The sequence below is a fragment of the Lutra lutra genome, chromosome 4, assembly GCF_902655055.1.
Source record: "Lutra lutra chromosome 4, mLutLut1.2, whole genome shotgun sequence".
Classification (NCBI taxonomy): Eukaryota; Metazoa; Chordata; class Mammalia; order Carnivora; family Mustelidae; genus Lutra; species Lutra lutra.
The window spans coordinates 93,829,956-93,852,036 of record NC_062281.1 but is presented as its reverse complement, the minus strand read 5'-3'; the positions used below and the strand labels follow the sequence as shown (position 1 = coordinate 93,852,036).

Genomic DNA, 22,081 nt, shown 5'->3' with positions numbered 1-22,081 from the left:
CCCCTCCCCTGCCACCCTGCTTGTGCTCTCTCTCTTTCAAATAAATAAATAAAATCTTTGAAAAAAAAAAGTAGTTGGGAGGCCATTTTTTAGAAAGTGATTTTATTTATTTATTTATTTATTTATTTATTTTAAAAGATTTTTATTTATTTATTTGACAGACAGATCACAAGTAGGCAGAGAGGCAGGCAGAGCCAGAGAGGAGGAAGCAGGCTCTCTGCTGAGCAGACAGCCTGATGTGGGGCTTGATCCCAGGACCCTGGGATTATGACCTGAGCCGAAGGCAGAGGCTTTAACCCACTGAGCCACCCAGGTGTCCCAAAAGTAATTTCAAAAAACACATATGTATTTATTATCTCACCATTCATTTGTGAGCAGTAAAGGCAGGACTTCACTGAGTTCTATGCTGAGAGTTTCACTAGGCTACAACCAAAATATTGGCCAGGCCAAGTTCTCATCTGAAGGCTTGACTAGGGAAGAATCAGCTTCTGAAGTCATGTGGGTTGTTGGCAGAATTCATTTCCTTGTGGTGGTAGGATAGAGGGTACTGGCTTCTTGCTGGGTGTTAGCTAGAGGCTGCCCGCAGTTCCCTCTGTTCCTTGGCATGTGAGCTTGCCCCATATGGCCACTTATCTCATCAAGTCAGCAGGCTCTAGAGCGAGTCTGCTAGCAAAAAGGAGTCTCAAAACTTAACATAAACATAGGAGGGACATTCTGTCACCTTTGCCATGTTCTGTTGGTTTGAAGTAAGTTATGCAAGGGGCATCTGGGTGACTCAGTCTCGTTAAGCGTCTGCCTTCAGCTCAGGTCATGATCCCAGGGTCCTCGAATCGAGCCCCCATCAGGCTCCCTGCTCAGCGGGAAGCCTGCTTCTCCCTCTCCCACTCCCCCTGCTTGTATTCCCTCTCTTGTTGTGTCTCTCTCTGTCAAATAAATAAATAAAATCTTAAAAAAAAAAGAAGTAAGTTATGTGTCCTGCCAGTACTCAAGGGGGAGGGATTACACAAAGGTGTGAACACCGGGAGGCAAGGATCATGGGGAACCATGTGAGAGTCTGTCCAGTCCTCCCACTTATTTTGCAGAAAGAAGATGGAAAGGGAAGTTAGTGGCCAACAGAGGAAGACTCGTTACTGGGTTTTACCCTCACAAAGTTATAGTCCTCGAGGCTGACCTGACACTGAAGGCATCCCAGACTGGTGGTCTCTGCTGAGCTCCGCGTTTACCCTTTGCACTTGGTTGTTTGTGTCGCTACTTGCTTTTTTTTTTTTTTTAAAGATTTTTTATTTATTTATTTGACAGAGAGATCACAAGTAGACGGAGAGGCAGGCAGAGAGAGAGAGAGAGGGAAGCAGGCTTCCCGCTGAGCGATCCCCGGACCCTGAGATCATGACCTGAGCCGAAGGCAGCGGCTTAACCCACTGAGCCACCCAGGCGCCCCCGCTACTTGCTTTTTATCATTTCTGTTTCCCTTTGATCTTTTTGTTTAAATCGATTGTATTAAAGTGTACAGTTTGGTGAATTTGAACAAATGTTTATAACCATGCCACAACCAGCACATGATTGAGAGGTGAAACATTTCCATCACCCAAAAAAGTTGCTGCGTGTACCACTGGTGCCAATTCTCTCACACCATTGGCTCCAGGAAACCGTTGATCTACTTTCTGTCTGTAGCTTAGTTATGCTATTCTAGAATTTCACATAAATGGAGTAATATGGTATAGATTCTGGTATTTAACCTCTTTGACTTACCATGATTTTGAGGTTTATCCATGTTGTCATGTCAGTAGTTCATCCCTTTTTATTGCTGAATAATATAATAATATTCCATCATAGGAATACAATGCGATTTGTTTTTCCATACACCTGTTGATGAGCATATGGGTTGTGTCCAGTGATTGGCTGTTGTGAATTAAGCTGCTGTGAATTTTCATGTCCAAGTCTTTGTTTTATCTTTCCTGGGTAAATACCCAGTAGTGGAATTGTTAGGACATATAATAATCATGTATTTCAACTTAGAGGATGCTGCCAAACTGTTTTCCAGAGTAGCTATGCCATAAGAAACTATTTTTAAAGCAATGACTTGAAGGAAATGAGGAAGTTAGCCAAACAGATAATTGGGGGAAGAACATTCCAGGCAGAGAAAGTGCAGGAAAACCATGGTGGCCAAACCAACGTGAGAAACGGTGAGAATGTTGGGAGGTGAGGCCTCAGAGGTAGAGGGGCTGGTGTAGATCAGAATCGCCCTTGTAGATAATTTTAGAGACTTCAGTTTTTACTCCAAATGACAAGGGAAGCCATTAAAGGGTTTTAAGCAGGGGAATGATCTGATGAATAATAGTCCTATCTGACTTTTGAAAAGATCGTTGTGGCTATGGTATTGAGAATAGGCTGTAGAAGGAAGGACAAGAGTACAGGCCAGGACAATGATTAGGAAGCCATTGTAGTAGTTAACATAGGAGCTGGTGGTGATCAGACTAGGGTAATAGCAGTCAATGACTCTGGGATAAGCAGTGAGGGGAACATCAATGAAACTGCTGATGGATTGGCTGTGAAAGGAGCCAATGAGAGAAGGAAAGGAATCAAGGAAGACCCCAGGGCTTTTGGCTTAAGAAGATGGAAGGATGGAGTTATCATACTTGAGATAGGGAAGGCTATATACAGAATAGGTTTGAGAGTGGAGAGTGGGAGTTAATTTGGGGTATTTTGTGTTTGAGATATTTGTTGAACATTGCCAGTGGCAATATCAAGTAAACAGTTGAGTATGTAAGTCTGGAGTTCTGGAAAAGCATTGTGCTGGAGATATAAATATTGAAGGTATCGGCATATAGTTGGTATTTAAAGCCATGAGACTGGATGAGATCACCAAGGGAGTTTGACCTACCAAGGGGGAGGAGAAATGGACCAAAGGCTAAGCCCTGGGTCATTCTAACATTAACAGTTGGGGGGAAGGAGGGAGAACCAGCAAAGGAGAAAGGGATTGGTACAACCAGTGAAGTAAGAGGAAAACCAAGAGTCTGGAGTTGTGGAGGTCAAATGAAGGAAGTGTGTAATGGAAGGGGAGGGGATCAACCTTTTGAAATGCTAAATCATAGTCAAGTAATATGATGACTAAGAACTGACCTTTGGATTTAACAACACAAATGCCCTTCGTGATCTTGATTGGAGTCATTTTGGTGGACTGGTAGAGGCAAAAGCCTGATTGCAATAGTTTAACAGCAACCAGGAGGAGGAGTTGAATCAGTGAGTATGACCCAGTATGTTGAGGACTTTTGTTGCAGAGACCAAAGAAACAGGAAAGTAACTAGTAGCAGTGTGGGGTCCGTAGAAGATTATTTTTTAAAAGATAGATGAATGATAGCACATTTATATAGCAACAGAATTTTCCAGTAGAAAGTGAAATATTAGTAGAGGAGAGAGGGGAGACTTTCTGGACATTATTTTTTTTTAAAGATTTTATTTATTTATTTGTCAGAGAGAGAGCACAAGTAGGGGAGTGGCAGGCATGAAGAAGTAGGCTCCCCGCTGAGCAAGGAGTCCGATGTGGGACTCGATCCCACGACCCTGGGATCATGACCAGAGCCGAAGGCAGCCACTTAACCAATTGAGCCACTCAGGTGTCCCTGGATTTTTTTTTTTTTTTTTTTTGAGCAGTACAGAGAATGAGACCTAGTGCATAGGTGGGAGGTTTGGCTTTAGACAGGAGCATGGACAGTTGATCTGTGGTCACAAGTAGAAAGACAGTGTGTGAGCACAGAAGCTGGTGAGTGGATTGATGTGGTGGTAGGAGACTGTCAGTTTTCTTCCAGATATTTCAGTAATCTTAATGAAGTTGGAAGCAAGCTTTAGTCTCACACTGTGTATTTGCAAACATATTCTTGGAGTGAGTCACTCCTCCTCATGTGTGCTCATTCCTGCCGACATATCCTGTTCACACCTGGAACACCTGTATCCTTTTTCTCTGCCTAGCTGAACCCTACACGGGTTTCAGAGTCCAACTCAGAATGCGTCTGCTCGGGTGAGCCTTTTCTCATCACTACTGCCTGAAATCATCTTTCATTCTGCTCTTCCTGCAATTACGGTTCAGATGCATTATTTGGCACCAGTTATTTATTTATTTATTTATTTAAAGATTATATTTATTCATTTATTTGTCAGAGAGAGAGAGAGGGAGAGTACACACAAGCAGGTAGAGTGGCAGGCAGAGGCAACGAGAGAAGCAGGCTCCCCGCCAAGGGAGAAGCCCAATGCAGGACTCGATCCCAGCACCCTGGGATCATGACCCAAGCTGAAGGCAGCAGCCCAACCAACTGAGCCACCTGGGAGTCCCGTGGCACCCGTTATTTAACCCCCAGTTGGCAATCATCTTTCCATGATTGTATTTCTTATCTCCTTCTAGATTAGAAACACTCTGTGGGTTGGATTGATCTCAAACTTCCTCTGTAGCTCCAACGTAATCTTCAACAGGATTGAGCCCATCATGGAAACTTAGTAAGTTTGTTGATCAATTTCAAATGCCCCGAAGTTGCCAGTGAGGGCCATCTCATCTGTACAGAAAAGGTGGAAAGGGGACTTCCTTTGCTGCTTCCTCTACCTGAGAGATCCAGAAGCTGGTCTTCCAGGTGAACATCTTAGAACTGAGCAGTCTCTCCAAGGATTGGCCGAAGTGGAAATCCAGTGAACTGAGAAAAGAAGGTATAAGACAAGGAAATTCTTGACAGTGAGAATTGAGTGGGTTGTATTTCTATTTTGAACATCTTTTCATTTGCTAAATATATAATATTCTTCTGTGTATGGGCACTGTGCTAACAATGGGTGAGAAGACAGAGGGGGTCCTCTTTCCTGAGGCTGTGCTTCCTGTGCTGTTCACTGTCTGAACGTAGTTTGAGTAGTACTGTGATCTGCCTTTTTTTTTTTTAAGGTTTTACTTATTTATTTGAGAGAGAGAGATAGTGAGGGAGAGCACAAGTGGGGGGCAGAGGGGGAGAGGGAGGGGCACAGGAGTAAGGAGCAGAGGAAGAGGGGGAAGGTGAATCAGGCTTCCCACTGAGCAGAGAGCCCAACTCAGGGCTGGATTCCAGGACCCTGGATAATGACCTGAGCCAAAGACGTTTGACTGACTGAGCCACCCAAGCGCCCCGCGATCTGACTTTTATTCAGTCACCTGGTATCACCTCTTATCAACTCCCTAGATAGTTTTGCTACACTTATAATTAGCTAGAGTCACTTGTATTACGTTGGTTGATGAATGCCATAAGCCGATGAAAACCCTGAAAGGTGTTCTTACACCGCCAAGCTAACTGTGATGCAGGTCAGAGCATGTCTTCATGCAATGTACTTGAAACTAGTGTGCCTTTTACATAACATCTTACAGAGCAGCTCTGTCCAACAGAAATGTAAAAGGAGCCACAGATGTACTTTACAATTTTCTAGTGGCCACATTACAAAAGAAAGTAAAAAGAAACACATGAAATGAATGTTAATAATATGTTTAAAATATTATTAACATGAAGTCAATATTTAAAAATTATTGAGACTTTATATATTCTTTAGTTGTGGTTAGTTTTTGCAACCCACTGTGTATTATGTCTTTGAAATCCTTACAGCACATCTCAGTTTGGACTAGTCACATCTTAAGGGGTCAGTAGCTCCATGTGGCTCATGGTTGCTATCCTGGACCACACAGCTTGGAGTCTAGAGTCCAAGCACTGTCCCTGGCCCCAAGCAGAGGTATTAATTCAGAAGAGTTGCCTGACCAGAGCGCCCGGCTTCAGGACACAGCAAAACTTTGGAGAAGTGACTCAGGTGTTTGAACTTTGATTCCAGTTTGTAATGCAAGCTTCAGGGTGAGAAATGGACTCTGTCCTGCACTTTGCAGAACACTAACGAGTGGCTTTGTCCTTTTTGGATAATGCATTGAAGCAAGTGTCAATCCAGAATTGAGAGCTGAATTTGGACATGAATGTCAGATCATGTTAGATTAGATGCCACAGGTAACTTTAAAATATTTAGTAAGCCGTTGGTGTCCTGTGCGCCAGTGTAGCTATAGGAAAATTAATATAGATTTTATAATTTTAACTCCAGAGTAAATTTTTACTTACCCCAATTCTCCCCCCCCCCTTTTTTTGGTTAGTGAGATTTTATTTATTTATTTGACAGGGAGAGAGGGAGAGAGGGACACAAGCAGCAGGCAGAGGAAGAGGGAGAAGCAGGTTCTCTGCTGAGCAGGGATCCCGATGCGGGGCTCCCCAGAGCGCTGGGATCATGACCTGAGCCGAAGGCAGATACTTAATGACTGAGCCACCTAAGCAACCCTACTTATCCCAATTCTATACTTGCTGGCCAAAGAGAATAGCTGAGGGAAACAGATCATTCTGGGTAATCCTTTCAGCCCCTTCGGTGGGGCTGCATTCCTGTCTCTATACAAGGTGTCCTTGGGATTGCAGGGGCTCTAGCCTCAGCCCTGGCTCTCACAAGGAGGCCTGCACTTTGCTAAATTAAGCCCAGCGGAGCCTATTTGTGAACAGAGAGGCTCCAGCCAAAGTGAGAGAGATTTGTCCTGCTAAGGAATGTGCTGGGAGGGGGAGAGAATCATTGAGATCACTGGTATTTCTGTGTATGTTTTCTCACTTGCCAGCTCAGTTGGGCCACATCAACAGAGGCTTCTGGGGCTCCACCAAGATTTTTAAAGGGTGGCTGAGAAGGGTTTAAGTTACAGATCAGTGTGAACACCAAGGCAGTGTATATATTGGGATCTCTGAGCTCAGAGTCTAAATAAAACAAGCCCGAGACACCTCTCCTATTTTCCCCCATATTTTAAGATTTTATTTATTTATTTGACAGAGAGAGATCACAAGTAGGCAGAGAGGCAGGCAGAGAGAGAGGGGGAAGCAGGCTCCCTGTGAGCAGAGAGCCTGATGCGGGACTCGATCCCAGAACCCTGAGATCATGACCCGAGCTGAAGGCAGAGGCTTAACCCACTGAGCCACCCAGGCGCCCCTCCCCCATATTTTAAAATAGACTTTGTCTTTTAATGCAGTTTTAGGTGCAGAGCAAAAATGAGTAGAAGGTACAATGGTCTCTTATATACTCCCCCTCTTCCTTCCCCCACAGGCTCCTGCACCATCAAAATCCAAAGACACCTTTTTTTTTTTTTTAAAGTAGGCTCCATGCTCAGTATGAAGCACAGTGCAGGGTTTGAACTCACAACCCTGAGATCAAGACCTGAGCTGAGATCAAAAGTTAAACACTTAACCAACTGAGCCACCCAGGTGTCCTAAGACATCTCATTTTCATCTGTCTTTTCTTAGGTTCCTAAACTCAGGGTTGGCCAGAAAGAGTGTTCTCTCTTTTCTATGATTCATGCATCTTACTCCCTTTGGGGAAACTAATGCTTATTGAACACCCACCATATATTAAATATTTTCACTTAAGTCTTTTCCTTTAATTTCTCAATATCCCTGAAAGTGCTCTTAGCAACAAAAACTTAGATTACATGTTTTACCTCTAGAATGCAGAGGATGAACTATGTGAGACTGTAAAAAATGGCTGAATATTTGCACTTTCATGTGATTCAACCTAATAGAACATGAGAGGGTTTCTATTTGAACCCAGGATAGTTTTGTTCTAAAGTCTAACCAGTAGTGTCTAAATGGGTGTCTCTTGACCGGACAGGGGCCTCCAAATGTGGGGCAACGATTGGGCAGAAGCCGGTGGCACAGACGGTGAAAGAGTTCACTTGAGGCAGAACAAAGTAGATAGTAGTTTATTGAATACACCACAAGGGAGCAGTGGGCAGGACAGTAGAGGAGAGACTGTCGGCAGGGAGGCAGTGGGTGGGGCCTGATTTAAAGTGGGAAGGTAAGGAAGGATGGCCATGAATGGAATCTTCCCTTTTTTGGTAACTGTGCCTGGTTAGAGGCAACCCTTTGGTCAGTGAGGGCCTATGGCTGTGCTGAGGGGGGTTCTCTGAGGGGCCTGTCTGTATCCAGCCAGGGAGTCCCCATGGGTCCTTTCTACATTCTATCCCTTAAGCCTACAAGAGGCCTCTACAGACATTGCATTGTACCCCACGCTGCCCTGAGTACCACCTTCCTTTATGTTCCCTCAGCAGCTCTGTGGTTTCTGATTTATAGGTCTTCTCCCTGAAAGATTAGAATGAGGGAGCTGAGAGGAAGGGCAACCCAAGGTGGGACATACCTGAGTTGAGTCTAGGAGTTATTTCTTTGGAGGTTAAAGCTAGAAGTTACAGGATTTGTTTATGTGCTGCCATTTATACCTCCCACCTGCATGCATTTCCATTCAGCTATCTGATGCTAGGTCTCCTCAGTTTCTGTTTTGTTTTTTAAGATGTCATGGGGGCTCGAACTCACAACCCTGAGATCAAGCATGCATGCTCCACAGACTGAGCCAACCCAGTGCTGTTAGGTCTCCTCTGCTTACCACACTCTATTATAATTGTCTGGTTAATGGCCCCTATAGGCAGCAAATTCCCTGAGGACTGTGGTTGGGACTGCCTTGCTCTTTATAGTACCTATTAGAGTACTAGAATTAGGTGAAAATACAAATCTCACAAGTCAGCTACCCTGTCTTCTTCCCCGTGAGCACCCTTTCTGTCTCTGTCTCTGTCTCTGTCTCTCTCTCTCTCTCTCTCTCACACACACACACAAACACACACACACGAACCCCGGCTGCATCTGTCCAAATACCCAGTCACCTGAGAACCCATCCTCGGCCTCCATGTGGATTCAGTCTGTGTTTGTCTAACCAAGGTAAACTGGGCTAGGAAGGAAATGGTATAGTTTTCAGGCCTCTGCTAAGGACTGACAAGTGTAGGGCTTGAAAGAGTGACCTGAATAGAGGAGTTTTGTTATTTGAATGTGGATCCTTGTATTTTGTACTGTATAAGTCGAAACTTTTCCACTTGGTTTTTTCCATCTCTTTGGGGGACTGGACACTAAGGCAGTCTCTGGCAGAAGAGTGCCCTTGTCTTGTAGTCTTCTGGTTACTGAAGTTGAAGACACTGCCGTATTGTCCTTTCCAGGACAATGAAGGACACTTGTCACATGTTGGGACAACGTATGTGTCTAATTTGGGGCTTCACTGCGCTAGTAGATGACAGGAGAAAGAATAAAATCTGTCCTCTACCCTATGGTCTAAGAACTAGTTTTGCATTTGAACACATTCTGGCTAAGTGTCTCACATCAACTGAAATGAGCAATGGGGGTTGTATTATAATTCTTATGGGCAAGAGGGGGAGGCTCTGATTTAAATTAATTGTATAAAAACAGAAAATTTGGGGGATGATTAGTTCAGCGTCACACAGTTAGTTAATGACAGAACCAGATATTTAGACCCACTCGAGTTCTATTTTTGCTTTAAAACTGGGTGAATGGAAAGTAACTTCATTTACAAATACCTCACTTGGAAGCTACACAAGTGTGTTTCTAGGGATTTGTAGGGACCAGTCATTTGTCCCTTGGTCAGGACACATAGAACCCCTTATGAAAATAGTCAATACTTCACCCTGTTTTGTAGAGCTACGGCTTTGCCCCAGTGGTATCAGAGAGGTCCGGAAAAGAAATTTACTCTGTATGCAAAAGTATTTATGAACTACACTTTTCCTTGAATGTTACAATTCTAAAAAGAAAAAAATTTAAAATAAAACTCACCCACTTAGAGTTAGTTTTCACTTTGAATAATTACACATTACAGAGGGTCTGCTCATAAGATCTGGAGACTCTTTCCTGCTAACCTATTTCTTCTTGAATCATTTTAGTTTACAGAATTGATTTAAAGTGAGATCTGGCCATATTTATTTTTGTCGCAAATAAGGATTCTTCTATGGAAGGCTGTGCTCCTCTCTGGCATATAACCTACTGTCTTGCAAAGATGTGATATCCATTTCCTTCACTCACTGATCCCAATTCACATCTTGTGACACAGAGAACTTCCTGAGGTCAAGAATGGCAATGGGAAGAACTTTGGTTCCAGCAACCTTTAATCTCTAACACATACTTCGCTTGCTGGTTTTATCAATGACTGTATGTGGTCAAGCTTTTTTTTTTCTGTTGTTTTAAGTGCCTGCTCTTACCCCAACAGCAAATTATGAGAGATATAAAATAAGACATAGTCCCTGTTCTCAAGGTGCTTGAAGAGTAATTGAAACACACACACATACACACACACTTGCATGAATATGAAGTTATGAGCAGTGGATCGATTTATAGAGTTAAAATGGAAGTCTTGGGGTGCCAGGGTGGCTCAGTTGGTTGGGCGACTGCCTTCAGCTCAGGTCATTATCCTGGAATCCTGGGATCGAGTCCTAAATCGGGCTCCCAGCTCCATGGGGAGTCTGCTTCTCCCTCTGACCTCGCCTCTCATGCTCTCTCACTCTCTCTCTCTCTCTCTCTCTCTCTCTCAAATAAGTAAATAAAATCTTTTTTTTTTTTTTTTTAAGTGGAAGCCTTGGAGAGGAGTTAGGTAATTAGTTACCACTGGTTGCTTTTAACCCAGTTCTGTGTTGGACCCTGCAGTAAACACCAGGGTGGAAATCAGTTCAGGAGAATCCTGTATTTAACACTGATTGCTGTCAAGACTCTGGTCACACAGTTTTTCTGGAAACAAGACAAGTTGTGACACAGAGAAAGAATGATTAAACACAGTTGATCTACAAGCTTATCATTAGCTCAGTTCTCAAGCTCTAGGTACTAACGTTATAATGAAGGTTTATTGTATTCCCAATCATTTAATTTTAGCTTCATCAGTGAAATTTTTCTTCACTTAGATGGGTGAATACCCCTCCGGGGACATGTAGAAAAAGAAGCTCTCTCCCCTCGCCAGCCCAGCTGCGCCTTTCTTGAGTACAAAAATTTCCTCAGCTATGGTGACCAAAATCTGACAAGACTTGGTGATAAGACAAGCAAGCAGATGGGGTTAATTTGGGATCCACTCCAGCTGTACTTAGAATTGGACAATTTACATATGAATATTTGCTAATGGAGAATGAATAAATGGGATAAATCACACAGAGATTTTTCTGCAGAAAGAGGTTACAGAAGGGTGAGACCATAATGCTGTCAGTTGGTTATGAACTCGAATTTCCATGTGGTAGATTTTGTTAATACCCGTGAAAGTACTTTGATCCCCTGGAATAACTGATATAAGATTCAGGCTCTCATCTTGTGGAGATGAAACTCTTTTATTATTATTTTTTAAAGACTTTATTTATTTGACACACAGATGGAGAGATATAGTGAGAGAGGGAGCACAAGCAGGGGGAGTGGGAGAGGGAGAAGCAGGATTCCCACTGAGCAGAGAGCCCGATGTGGGGCTCGATCCCAGAACTCTGGGATCATGACCTAAGTCAAAGGCAGACGCTTAACAACTGAGCCACCCAGGCGCCCTGAGATGAAACTATTATAGCAGTTCTACCTGAACTTTATAAACTTTCTTGTCTGATTCAGTGGACTCAATACCAAAGCCTGGAGAAGTAGCTCTATTTTTCATCTTTCCTCTTTTTTCTTTTCTTTCCCTGTTTTTCCTTTGTCTTTTCTATTTATCACAGGAGGATAAAGCTCACGGGAAGGCTGTTCAGATCGGGGTGTGTATTCATGTACAGGTGTCTGGGATAGCCTAACTTTGGCGTAGTAACTTTCTTTCCTTTCCATGACATAATGTTAGTTTAGCACAGGATTGGTTGAGAAGTTCAGCTGTCCCATCGGAGAGGGTGAATTTTTGTTTTTATGGTTAATAATAGTTAACATTTTCTGAATGCTTACTGCATGCCATGGATTGTGTAATGTTCGTTTTGTGCATTATTTCATTTAATCTTCTTAACACCCTAGTAAGAGTTATGGTCCTCCTTGGATAGATGAGGAAGTTGAGGTTTTTCTCACCTTCAGGGCCTGTGTTCTTGACCACTATACTTACACTTAACTACCTAATGTAGCACATTCCCTAATTCTATAATTTACCACATTCTACTAAATCAAGCAAAAATTGGCAGTGTTTTCTGGGCTGGTCTCTGGCTGAAATGCTGGAGCAAAAGTTGAATGCTACATTCTATTATTATTTTTATCTTAGAGGAAGTCTTCGAGTTTCACTTTCCTTATCTTTAAAATGAGGGACCTGGAATCTTTTGCTGAATTAATTCAAGTATTGGCTTCATTTTCTTATCTAGGATTTGGAACGGAGAGAGCCCACAGAATTTGCATCCTCCATTTTTTTTCCTTTTTTCTTTTTTTCTCTATTAATTCCAGGGTAGTTAACATTCCATTTTTTCTTCCTTCAGATTTAGATATTTTTCCTGGTGGGGCAGAGATCTCTTGACTGGCACCTGTTAGCCAGTGAACATAAGGTTGTTGAGCAGCTGTGTGCAAGGCAGAGTTCTAGGTGTATTATGTCCCTTATCCCATTGAATCTGCACAAAGCCTCCTGTGGAATAGACTTCATTATCTTCATTTTTTAAAGAAAAGCAACCGCACTATACCTGTGGGAAAACCGAGGTGCATGTGATGGAGTCCATAACATACACTGATGAAATGCTTCTTGCTTCATATTATGTATTCAGGGAAGGGACTAACTTTGTGTACACTCTCCTGTGTGTGTACTAGTGTGTACACTCTCTAGTGAGTATATTCTCTGTATATGCTGCTCTAAGCCTTAATAAAGCAAAGCCCTGACTAGTATTTTTAGACTCCTCGTTAGGTTCCCCGACAAACCTGCTCCTTTTTTTTTTGTTCCTTATTTTAGTTAATAGTATGCATTACCACCCACATGCTAGAAATCTCAGCATTGTCTTTGCTCCTCTCTCTCTCTCTCTCTCTCTCTCTCTCTCTCTCACACACACACACACACCAGCAAGCCCCACGGATTTCCCCTTGGAAATGCCTTTTGAGTCTTGCTCCCTCTACCTCTTTGACCCCAGACAGTCCCTGTCTCTATTCTGAGCAGTTGCTTCCTGACTCATTCACCTTTTTTACATCTATTGTAAACTCCTCCCTCAACACAGACCTGATCATGGCAATATTTTGCCTAAAGCTCCCTGATGAGTTCTTGTTGTCTACTGACTACTATTCAGTTGTCTTAGCATGGCTTTCACAAACTAATCGTAAACATTTCCTGCACTGATTTCCCACTCTTCACCGTTCACCGTTCAAGCTGTATTGGACCTTCCGTGGACAACATTACACCAAATCTCTGTTCATACTTTACTTCTCCTGGGATGTTATTTCCGTTTTGTGTTTGTCAAGTTGTAATTTGTTGCTGTTTCACCTCAACAAAAATGGTCTCCTTCATAGATTTACCATCAGACTCCCTTACCACCTTAGGCAATTGCAATTTTTGAAAATCCAATTTAACAGTAAGGGCAGTGTATTGTTTTCAAAAACGTTTGCAACATGATTTCTTTAAATAATTAAGTCCTTAGTTATATTTAAGTTATAATTCTATATATAGCAATTTGGCTTTCAGAAGCAGATTTACATGAGTAAGAAAAAATTATTTTGATATACACGCTATCCTCCGATGCTTCAGAGAACAAACAGACTTTGGTGGTGTTCTTCATCCAGGAGCAAAAATGAATGGCTTGGGAGAATAGATAAGTAACTCCAGGGAAATCCTAAAGCTGCATAGTCCATTCATCCTTGACTGGGTTACTGATCCATCTGAATCTTGTTTATGTCATGGGTCGTGAAGAGGGCTGGGTTAAGATGAGAAGCTGTAGACCAAGGCAAGACTCAAGTAGGAACCTGGTTCCAGGACAGAGGGTGTGGGACAGTCAATGACAATTAATACCTGTGTGCTTTTCAGAACATCGAGCTGAAGGTTGAAGTAGAGAGCCTGAAACGAGAACTCCAGGACAAGAAACAGCATCTAGATAAAACATGGTGAGTTGCAGGTTGAAGCAGTTGAACTCTTGGTTCTTTCAAGAGTCTGGTTTATTAATCTGAAAACAGTAGATTTGGAACCAAATTCCTTCATCTTAACTCTGGTATGTGATTGTTGTGGCCAATTTAGAAACTCAGACAATGTGCTTTCTTTCCCTTTGGCTCTCCCTGTTACTAGATCTGATAGACCCTGAGGTAGATTGGGAATTTACCTGGCTTAAGATTATAAACTTCATATTCAACAGTCAGCTGATAACATCAAGGGCTGACATAGATTTGGGGAAAAGTGGACAATCTCATACACTGCTGGTGAGAGTGAATTATGGCAACATTTTTGGTATGTAGCACTACCTACCAAAGGGAAAAATACATATTACCTTTGACCAGATAATCTCTAAAATGATTCTATCCCTCAAAAATAGAAGCACGAAGAAAAATAAAATAAAATAAAAGCACGATTATGAAAGAATAAATGCAGGAGGATGTTTACTGCAAAAACATTTATATGGCAAAAAACTAGAAATAGCTGTCTATCACCAGGGCAATGGTTGAATACATTTTGATATAACCATACTGTGGAATATTTTGCAATCATTTAAAAGAATGAGTTAGAGCTATATTATTGTCTTGGTGGGAGGTCCCTGGTAGACTAAGCAAGGCGGGGAAGAGTGCTGGGTGATATTTACGGTATAAGCCCCTTTGTGTAAAGATAGTCTCCTCTGTGTCTACATGTGTTTGCTTGATTATGCTTAAAAACAAACAGACTAACAAAAAAACAAACTAACAAAAAACGTAGAGGTTTATAAACCAAACTCTTAACATTACTTGAATCAGGGAAATGAGATTAAGAGTTTTTGTTGGAGGGACGCCTGGGTGGCTCAGTTGGTTAAGCGGCTGCCTGCAGCTCAGGTCATGATCCCAGAGTCCTGGGATCGAGTCCCACGTCGGGCTCCTTGCTCGGCAGGGAGCCTGCTTCTCCCTCTGCCTCTGCCTGCCACTCTATCTGCTTGTTCTCACTCTCTCTCTCTCTCTCTCTCTCTCTGACAAATAAATAAAATCTTAAAAAAAAAAAAGAGTTTTTGTTGGGGAGAAGACTTGTTCATTTTTTTCTTTATATACTTTTGTATTGCTAAAATGGTTACTTTTATAATTTATTGATTTTGTCATTAAAAACCCCTGAGTTTTCAATAACAAGTATTGTTAAAATTGCTATTAAAATAATTTTTAGATTCTATTCTGGGATCTGTATGCATTTAATCTCATCTGGCACTCCTTCTGTCTCTACAGTATTGCTTTTTTTTTTTTTTTTTTAAGATTCTGTTTATTGATTTGACAGAGAGAGAACACAAGCAGGGGGAGCAGGAGAGGGAGAGACAGACTCCTGGCTGAGCAGGGAGCCTGATGCAGGGCTCGATCCCAGGACGCTGGGATCATGACCTGAGCTGAAGGCAGATGCTTAACAACTGAGCTACCGAGGTGCCCCTCTGTAGTATTTCTTGATATTTAGGATGACAGTCCAGCAAGATCAGAATACTCAAAATCAGACTCAATTGTACCCATGATGCTGGTATTACTAAAGATTTACTAAGTCATTAAACGAGCTGACAGACTTTAGGAAAACTTACGATTGAGAAATTAATTTTGAGATTTGTATAATGCTTTTAAAACATGTTTTATGTCAGTTTAACTTCTAATTGGGTGGCATTATCCTATTTTTAGAAATGAGAAAACTAAGGTACATTAAAGTCTTCTCAAATGAGTGGCAGAGCCCACATTTCTGGCATCAAGTTCAACGCCCTTGTGAATTTACAACAGCTGTAGTCTATCAAATCAGGCATTCCCTGCTGAGTTACTCTGAAAATGTTTAACTTCCATTCTCAAGATATTGTAGTTAGCTGTTGTCTGTTGCATTTATTAAGGAATATGAAGTCAAAGTTAAAGTTGATGATTCTTGACGTCTGTCTTGTTTGCAGGTTCTTAAGTTATTTTCTTGAGTTGTGTCCCTTGTACAACCAAGACCCTCTACTCCCACCCCCAATCTGTATAATGATGTGGGAACTCCAGAAAATAGAGCCTCTGAGATGGTACTGAGTAGTGTCCATTATCAACCAAAGAATCCCATAATTTGGGGAAGCCCCCTTTGGTCTTCATAGACACAGACTTGTGGGTCAAACATTAAAGTACCACTGGGCTTGGTTAGAGTAACTTCGATTTATCATGAACCTATGAAGGCATAATATTGTTCTCTGCTTTGAGAACAAGAAGATGGTTCATGGTTCTCAACAAATGGCTTAAAACAGGAATACAACCAAACCGGAATTAAGATCATTCAGCACCTGATATTGCCTCCAAATTGTTAATCCTCAAATATCCAAGGGCAGCTGTTGTTAGCTATAAATAAGCTGGTGACACCTTACCCGCTTCATGCCAGTGCCTGGACATTCATTCCTAAGGACATCAGAGAAGCAAAGCTGAGCCAGAACACTGAGCTTCATAGATTAAATGTCTGTTCTCTGCATGGGACCATGGGGAAACTGGATAGGTAACCCAAATTCAGGACAGCCTGTGGGTTACTGGTTGTAAAGGAGGAGAGCATTTCTGTGCCTGTCCAAATGGATATTCTGTCCCAGCACCCTAAATGGAAGGAACACTTTAAATTCAAATAGCAAGAAAGACAGGGAATTAGCAAAGCACTCTGGGAGAACAGTCTAAATGGAAGAGACCAGGGACAGAGGAACATAGATGTTGAATTCTGAACCATTTGATGCCTGCCCAGCTCCCCAATGAAAGATTCTCCTCTTGAAGTGATAGTGATAATGAAACCTCTAGGAAGTCAAGAGTGTTCTGATTGACAAGCAACAAAAAAATTAGAGTTCCTGAAAGATTACCTGAAAAGTTTGAAAAAAATTCCACAAGTAATTGCAGAGGGAAAAACGCTCCATTTTTTTTTTTTTTCTCATCAGTGTGACTCTGAATTGCTGAAACAACCTAAATGGGTCCATTTGGTAAATTATATGACTAGATCTGACTGGCAAATGCTCTGTGGTTTCAGGGCTGATGTGGAGAATCTCAACAGCCATAATGAAGCTGAGCTCCGGCGCCAGTTTGAGGAGAGACAGCAGGAGACAGAGCATGTTCACGAGCTCCTGGAGAATAAGATTCAGCTGCTGCAGGAGGTGAGCCGGACTTTCAGAGATCCATGGCTCTGGACCCCTTTTCACCCATTTCCCGACTGCTCTGCCTCCTGGCATTCACCTTTTCTTTACCTACTTTCCTTCCCAGACTCATCCAAGTGTCCACAGTCTTGGGCTCCTAACCTGGGTGGGACTTCACAGCCTCTGCAAAAAAGTTTTCATTCTTTTTTGCAGGAATCCAGGCTAGCAAAGAATGAGGCCGCACGCATGGCAGCTCTGGTGGAAGCAGAGAAAGAGTGTAACCTGGAGCTCTCTGAGAAACTGAAGGGAGTCACCAAGGACAGGGACGAGGTACCAACGGACCGGGTTGATCCTGACCAATACACTGAGACCCTGGCCCAGCAGGACAAGTAAGTGCCTCTGGTGCTCTGTTTGTCACTTGTCTTTTGCTTGTTCTTGAGGTGACAAAAGCATATATCAGTTGTGCTTGTCCATTTTAAGGCCCTAGAGTAGACCTTCATAATTTCCAAGACTTTATGGCCGCCACAACCAAGGATTTTCTTGTTAGTGTAGAGTCTTCCACAGTATCCATTAACAAAACTCACTTCTTAGATGTCAGGTATTAGTAGAACAATGGTCAGATGGTGGCAAACAAGAGACATGGACTCACTTAGTACTGAGCACCTCCTACATGCCAGAGACTGGCCTAAACACAAAAGTTATAGAGATGAAAGACCCAGGTCTTCTCGGTTAAAAACATGTTATGTGATTTTAAGAAGTTCTCTGATAGGGGCGCCTGGGTAGCTCAGAGGGTTAAAGCCTCTGCCTTTGGCTCAGGTCATGATCCCAGGGTCCTGGGAGAGAGTCCGATGCGGGGCTCTCTCCTTGGTGGGGAGCCTGCTTCCTCCTCTCTCTCTCTGCCTGCCACTCTGCCTACTTGTGATCTCTCTCTGTCGAATAAATAAATAAAATCTTTAAAAAAAAAAGTTCTCTGATACAAGTAGCGTGGGATGCTCTTAGAACATAGAGGATTCTCATCTGTTCCAGACTAAAAGAGTAAGGTGCCATTGAAAGTTTCCTGGGGGCAATGAAATCTGAGCTGGGTTTTGAAGAATGAATAGGAGTTCAAAGAAATAGTGTAGGAAAGGGGTAGGAAAGGGGTAGGAAAGGGGAAACCTCTGTGCTGATGAGAAATTACACAAGGGAGGCAGAGGGAACGGCATGTTTCAAGACCAGCAAATAGTTCTACATAACTGGAGCAGAGGGTCTGGGAAAGACTAGTGGGAGGCTAGCTACACTGGGAATAAGGTCTGATTGTGCTGGCTTTGTATGCCGTAAGGAAGTTGAGTTTTCTTCTAAAAGTAACAGATGTAGTGAAAAGAAGGGCCATCTGTACCCCAATGTTTATAGCAGCAATGGCCACGGTCGCCAAACTGTGGAAAGAACCAAGATGCCCTTCATCGGACGAATGGATAAGGAAGATGTGGTCCATATACACTATGGAGTATTATGCCTCCATCAGAAAGGATGAAGACCCAACTTTTGTAGCAACATGGACGGGACTGGAAGAGATTATGCTGAGTGAAATAAGTCAAGCAGAGAGAGTCAATTATCATTTGGTTTCACTTATTTGTGGAGCATAACAAATAGCATGGAGGACAAGGGGAGATGGAGAGGAGAAGGGAGTTGAGGGAAATTGGAAGGGGAGGTGAACCATGAGAGACTACGGACTCTGAAAAACAATCTGAGGGTTTTGAAGGGGCGGGGGGTGGGAGGTTGGGGGAACCAGGTGGTGGGTATTGGAGAGGGCACGGATTGCATGGAGCACTGGGTGTGGTGCAAAAACAAGGAATTCTGTTATGCTGGAAAAAAAAAAAAGTAACTGGGCAATTGTTGAGGTCACCTCTGTCCAGGTTAATGCAACAACTTCCTAATTATTTCTTTACTTCCTGTCCTGCCACTCTCTATTTAATTATAATCTAACAATTCAGAAAAGTTCTGAAGTGGAAAATTCAACAGTATCAAACTGACACAAAATTTAGGCCCTTAGATACATAGTACTATGTGGCATAAAAAGTGTTCAGTAGTTCTTAACTGGATAGGTGAAAAACACACAGAGTACCTACAATGAATAATGTGATCTTTTTGAGCCACAGATCTGATTACTGACATGGCAGAGTCATTTAAAATGCTCTCCAGAAGTGTCTGGGTGGCTGAGTCAGTTAAGTGTCCAACTCTTGGTTTTGGCCTAGGTCATGATCTCATGGGTCATGAGATCGAGCCTTATGTCTGTGCTCAGCGGGGAGTCCACTTGAAGATTCTGTTCCTCTGCCCTTCACCCCACTTACTCTCCTTCCTCTAATAAATAAATATTTTTAAAAAATTAAAATAAAATGCTCTCCAACACCTTCAGGAGGTAAGATCCATTCTTCTTAGCATGGTTGTCAAAGCCTTTTATGATCTGACCCCTGATTTTTCCCAGACTCATCCCCACCATGAACCCTTCACACTTCACTGGTACATGACTAGTAATAACAATGATGACAAAAGTTTGGTTCACTCTTACAATACAACTGAGCTGAGCACTATAATGTTGTTTAATTCTCCTAACAACCCTAGAGGTAGGGATTATTATACTTTATAAATGAAGAAACTGGCATTGAGAAAGTTGTGTAACATGGCCGCAAGCATTGTAGGCATCTAAATCCTGAATTCACACGTTGCCTCCCGAAGCAAATGATGCTATGTCAGGTCTCCTGAATTTTGCTTATGCTCTTCCTTCTGTGGAAAGCATCTGCTGTGTTTTCCTTCCTGGTGAACTCCTATTCATACTTCAAAACTCACACAGGCATAACTTCTGTGAGTGCTTTTGTGACAGCAGAATTAAGTCTCTATATTTTTGCCTTGTTTTATATACACAACCATTATTGTACAGTTCTCAGTGTTACATTGTATTTGATTTCAGATTTTCTCTGCTAGGTTCCCTGAAATTCTTGTCTCATGTCCGTGTCCCAACAAACATTTGTTAAACAAACAAAACATGTGACCAATAAGTTAGGGAGTTTATATCAAATGACCTTATCAACTCTGTACTGTAAAATAGGAGAATAGATCATCTATAGAGACTGAGGGTCAAAGGGATAAGTAAGGTTGGAGGCTTGAGAAAAAAAGGAATGTTCTAGCATAGATACCATGGGGAATTTGATATGGAATCCACATTCATCATCATAATTATTCTTTTTTATTTACTTATTTATTTGAGAGAGAGAGGCACTGAGAGAGAGCATGAGAGGGGAGAAGGTCACAGGGAGAAGCAGACTCCCTGTGGAGGTGGGAGCCTAATGGAGTACGCGATCCCAGGATTCCAGGATCATTACCTGAGCTGAAGATAGTTGATTAACTGAGCCCCCAGGTGCCCTACTTTTTATTTTTTTCTTTTTTTGAGAGAGAGAGAGCACAAGTAGGTGGGGGGGGCAAGAAGGAGCAGAGGAAGAAGGAGAGAGGGAAACCTAAGCAGGCTCCACACCCAGTATGGACCCTGACTCGGAGCTTGATCTCACCCCTTGAGCCAAAATCAAGAGTCAGGTGCTTAGCTAACTGAGCCATCCAGGTGCCCCTCATCATCATAATTACTATTATAGCTTGCATTTGCATGATATTTTTAAGTTTTTAAAGTTCTTTTAAAGTTCCTACACAAATCTTAGCTAACCCTCACAGCCTTAATTAATTTATAATTTATAAATTAATTTATTAATTTATAATTTATAAATTAATTTATTAATTTTAAATTTTAAATAAATTATAAAATTTAAATAAATTTATAATTTGTCTATGTGCTTCCTATTTGACTTTTGGGCACCTCTCACATTTCTCCCTACTATTTCCCTCCTAAGGTATTATCCCTGCCTTACACACCTACATAAGAATAATAATGACAATTGGAAATATTTCGTTTAGTACCAGTGTGTTTTCCAAGGACAGGTACCTCTAGTACTTTAAGACTCAAGAGAAACAGCAAGATATACTTTGCACACAGCAGATGAGAAATAGCTGTTGATTGGAAGCTGTAGTTTGTATACTTCAGCACGCTGTGCATGGTCCAATAATCTAAATCCAACTCTGAATTTCCAGCCTCTTCTTTAGCCCTCACCTCTCCCCTGCAGCCTTTGTTCAAGTGACTCTTCCCCCAAAATATCTTGTATCTTTATGACTTCGTTCCTTGGTTCAAGTTCCTCCCTGTACCTGGAAAACAGTCCAGTTTTCCAAATCTTGTCTCCTGAAGTCCCACAGACTGTTTCAAGTTCAATGACTCACTCTTTCTTCTTACAGTTCCAGGGCAGCGCTCAGTGTACTCTATATAAGGTGGGCGCCTGTGTCATGGTAGCACTCCCTACATTCTTTTCCTGTTATTTGTTTTTGTAGCTGTGTCTCCCCACTCCCCAAACCCCTGACATAACACACACACACCAAAAGAATTTAAGTTTCGACAGGACAGAGGGTTGTCTGGGTGGCTCAGTCAGTTGGTCATCCGACTGTTGATTTGGCTCAGGTTATGAGATCTCAGGATTGTGGGACTGACCCCTGCATCAGGGTCTGTGCTCAGCTGGGAGTCTGCTTGAGATTCTCTCTCCCTCTTTCTTTGCCTCTCCCTCCTGCTCTCTTTCTAAAATAATAAATAAATAAATCTTTTAAAAAGTTTCTACAAAGCAGAGATTGTATGCTTTCCAACTTTATGTTTTCAGGTATTGGATAGGGTGTGTGAGTTTATATAATGGTTATCCAGAAATTATTTCTTGAATGGAACAATAACAACCAGAAACACAGCTTCTGGGCTCTTATTATAAGAGTTACACACCTATGGTCTGTAGATCCATGGGTCAGCTTCAGGAGGTCTGTGAACCTAGTGAATATGTAAGCAGAAGGTCATTTGTGTACATAGTAGGGGGCTACAGCAGAGAATACGTGGCCTTCTGAGAAAAAGTATGAGTTCCGTGACCCACAAAGGTAAAAACTGACTGGACTCGATTATAATGTCTTTGGAATGGGCTGAATAATAAAGGC

General features: G+C 42.1%; 1 protein-coding gene across 6 annotated transcripts in view; it reads left to right on the top strand.

The window, feature by feature from the left end:
- Positions 1–22,081, top strand: part of PDE4DIP (phosphodiesterase 4D interacting protein) — a 217,960-nt gene that overhangs the window by 93,857 nt on the left and 102,022 nt on the right. For all 6 annotated transcript variants that reach the window (XM_047728748.1, XM_047728742.1, XM_047728746.1 and 3 more), the window contains 3 exons: positions 13,810–13,886; positions 16,939–17,062; positions 17,255–17,430. In XM_047728748.1, coding sequence (XP_047584704.1) covers positions 13,810–13,886; positions 16,939–17,062; positions 17,255–17,430 — 377 coding nt within the window. The remainder of the gene's footprint in view (positions 1–13,809; positions 13,887–16,938; positions 17,063–17,254; positions 17,431–22,081) is intronic.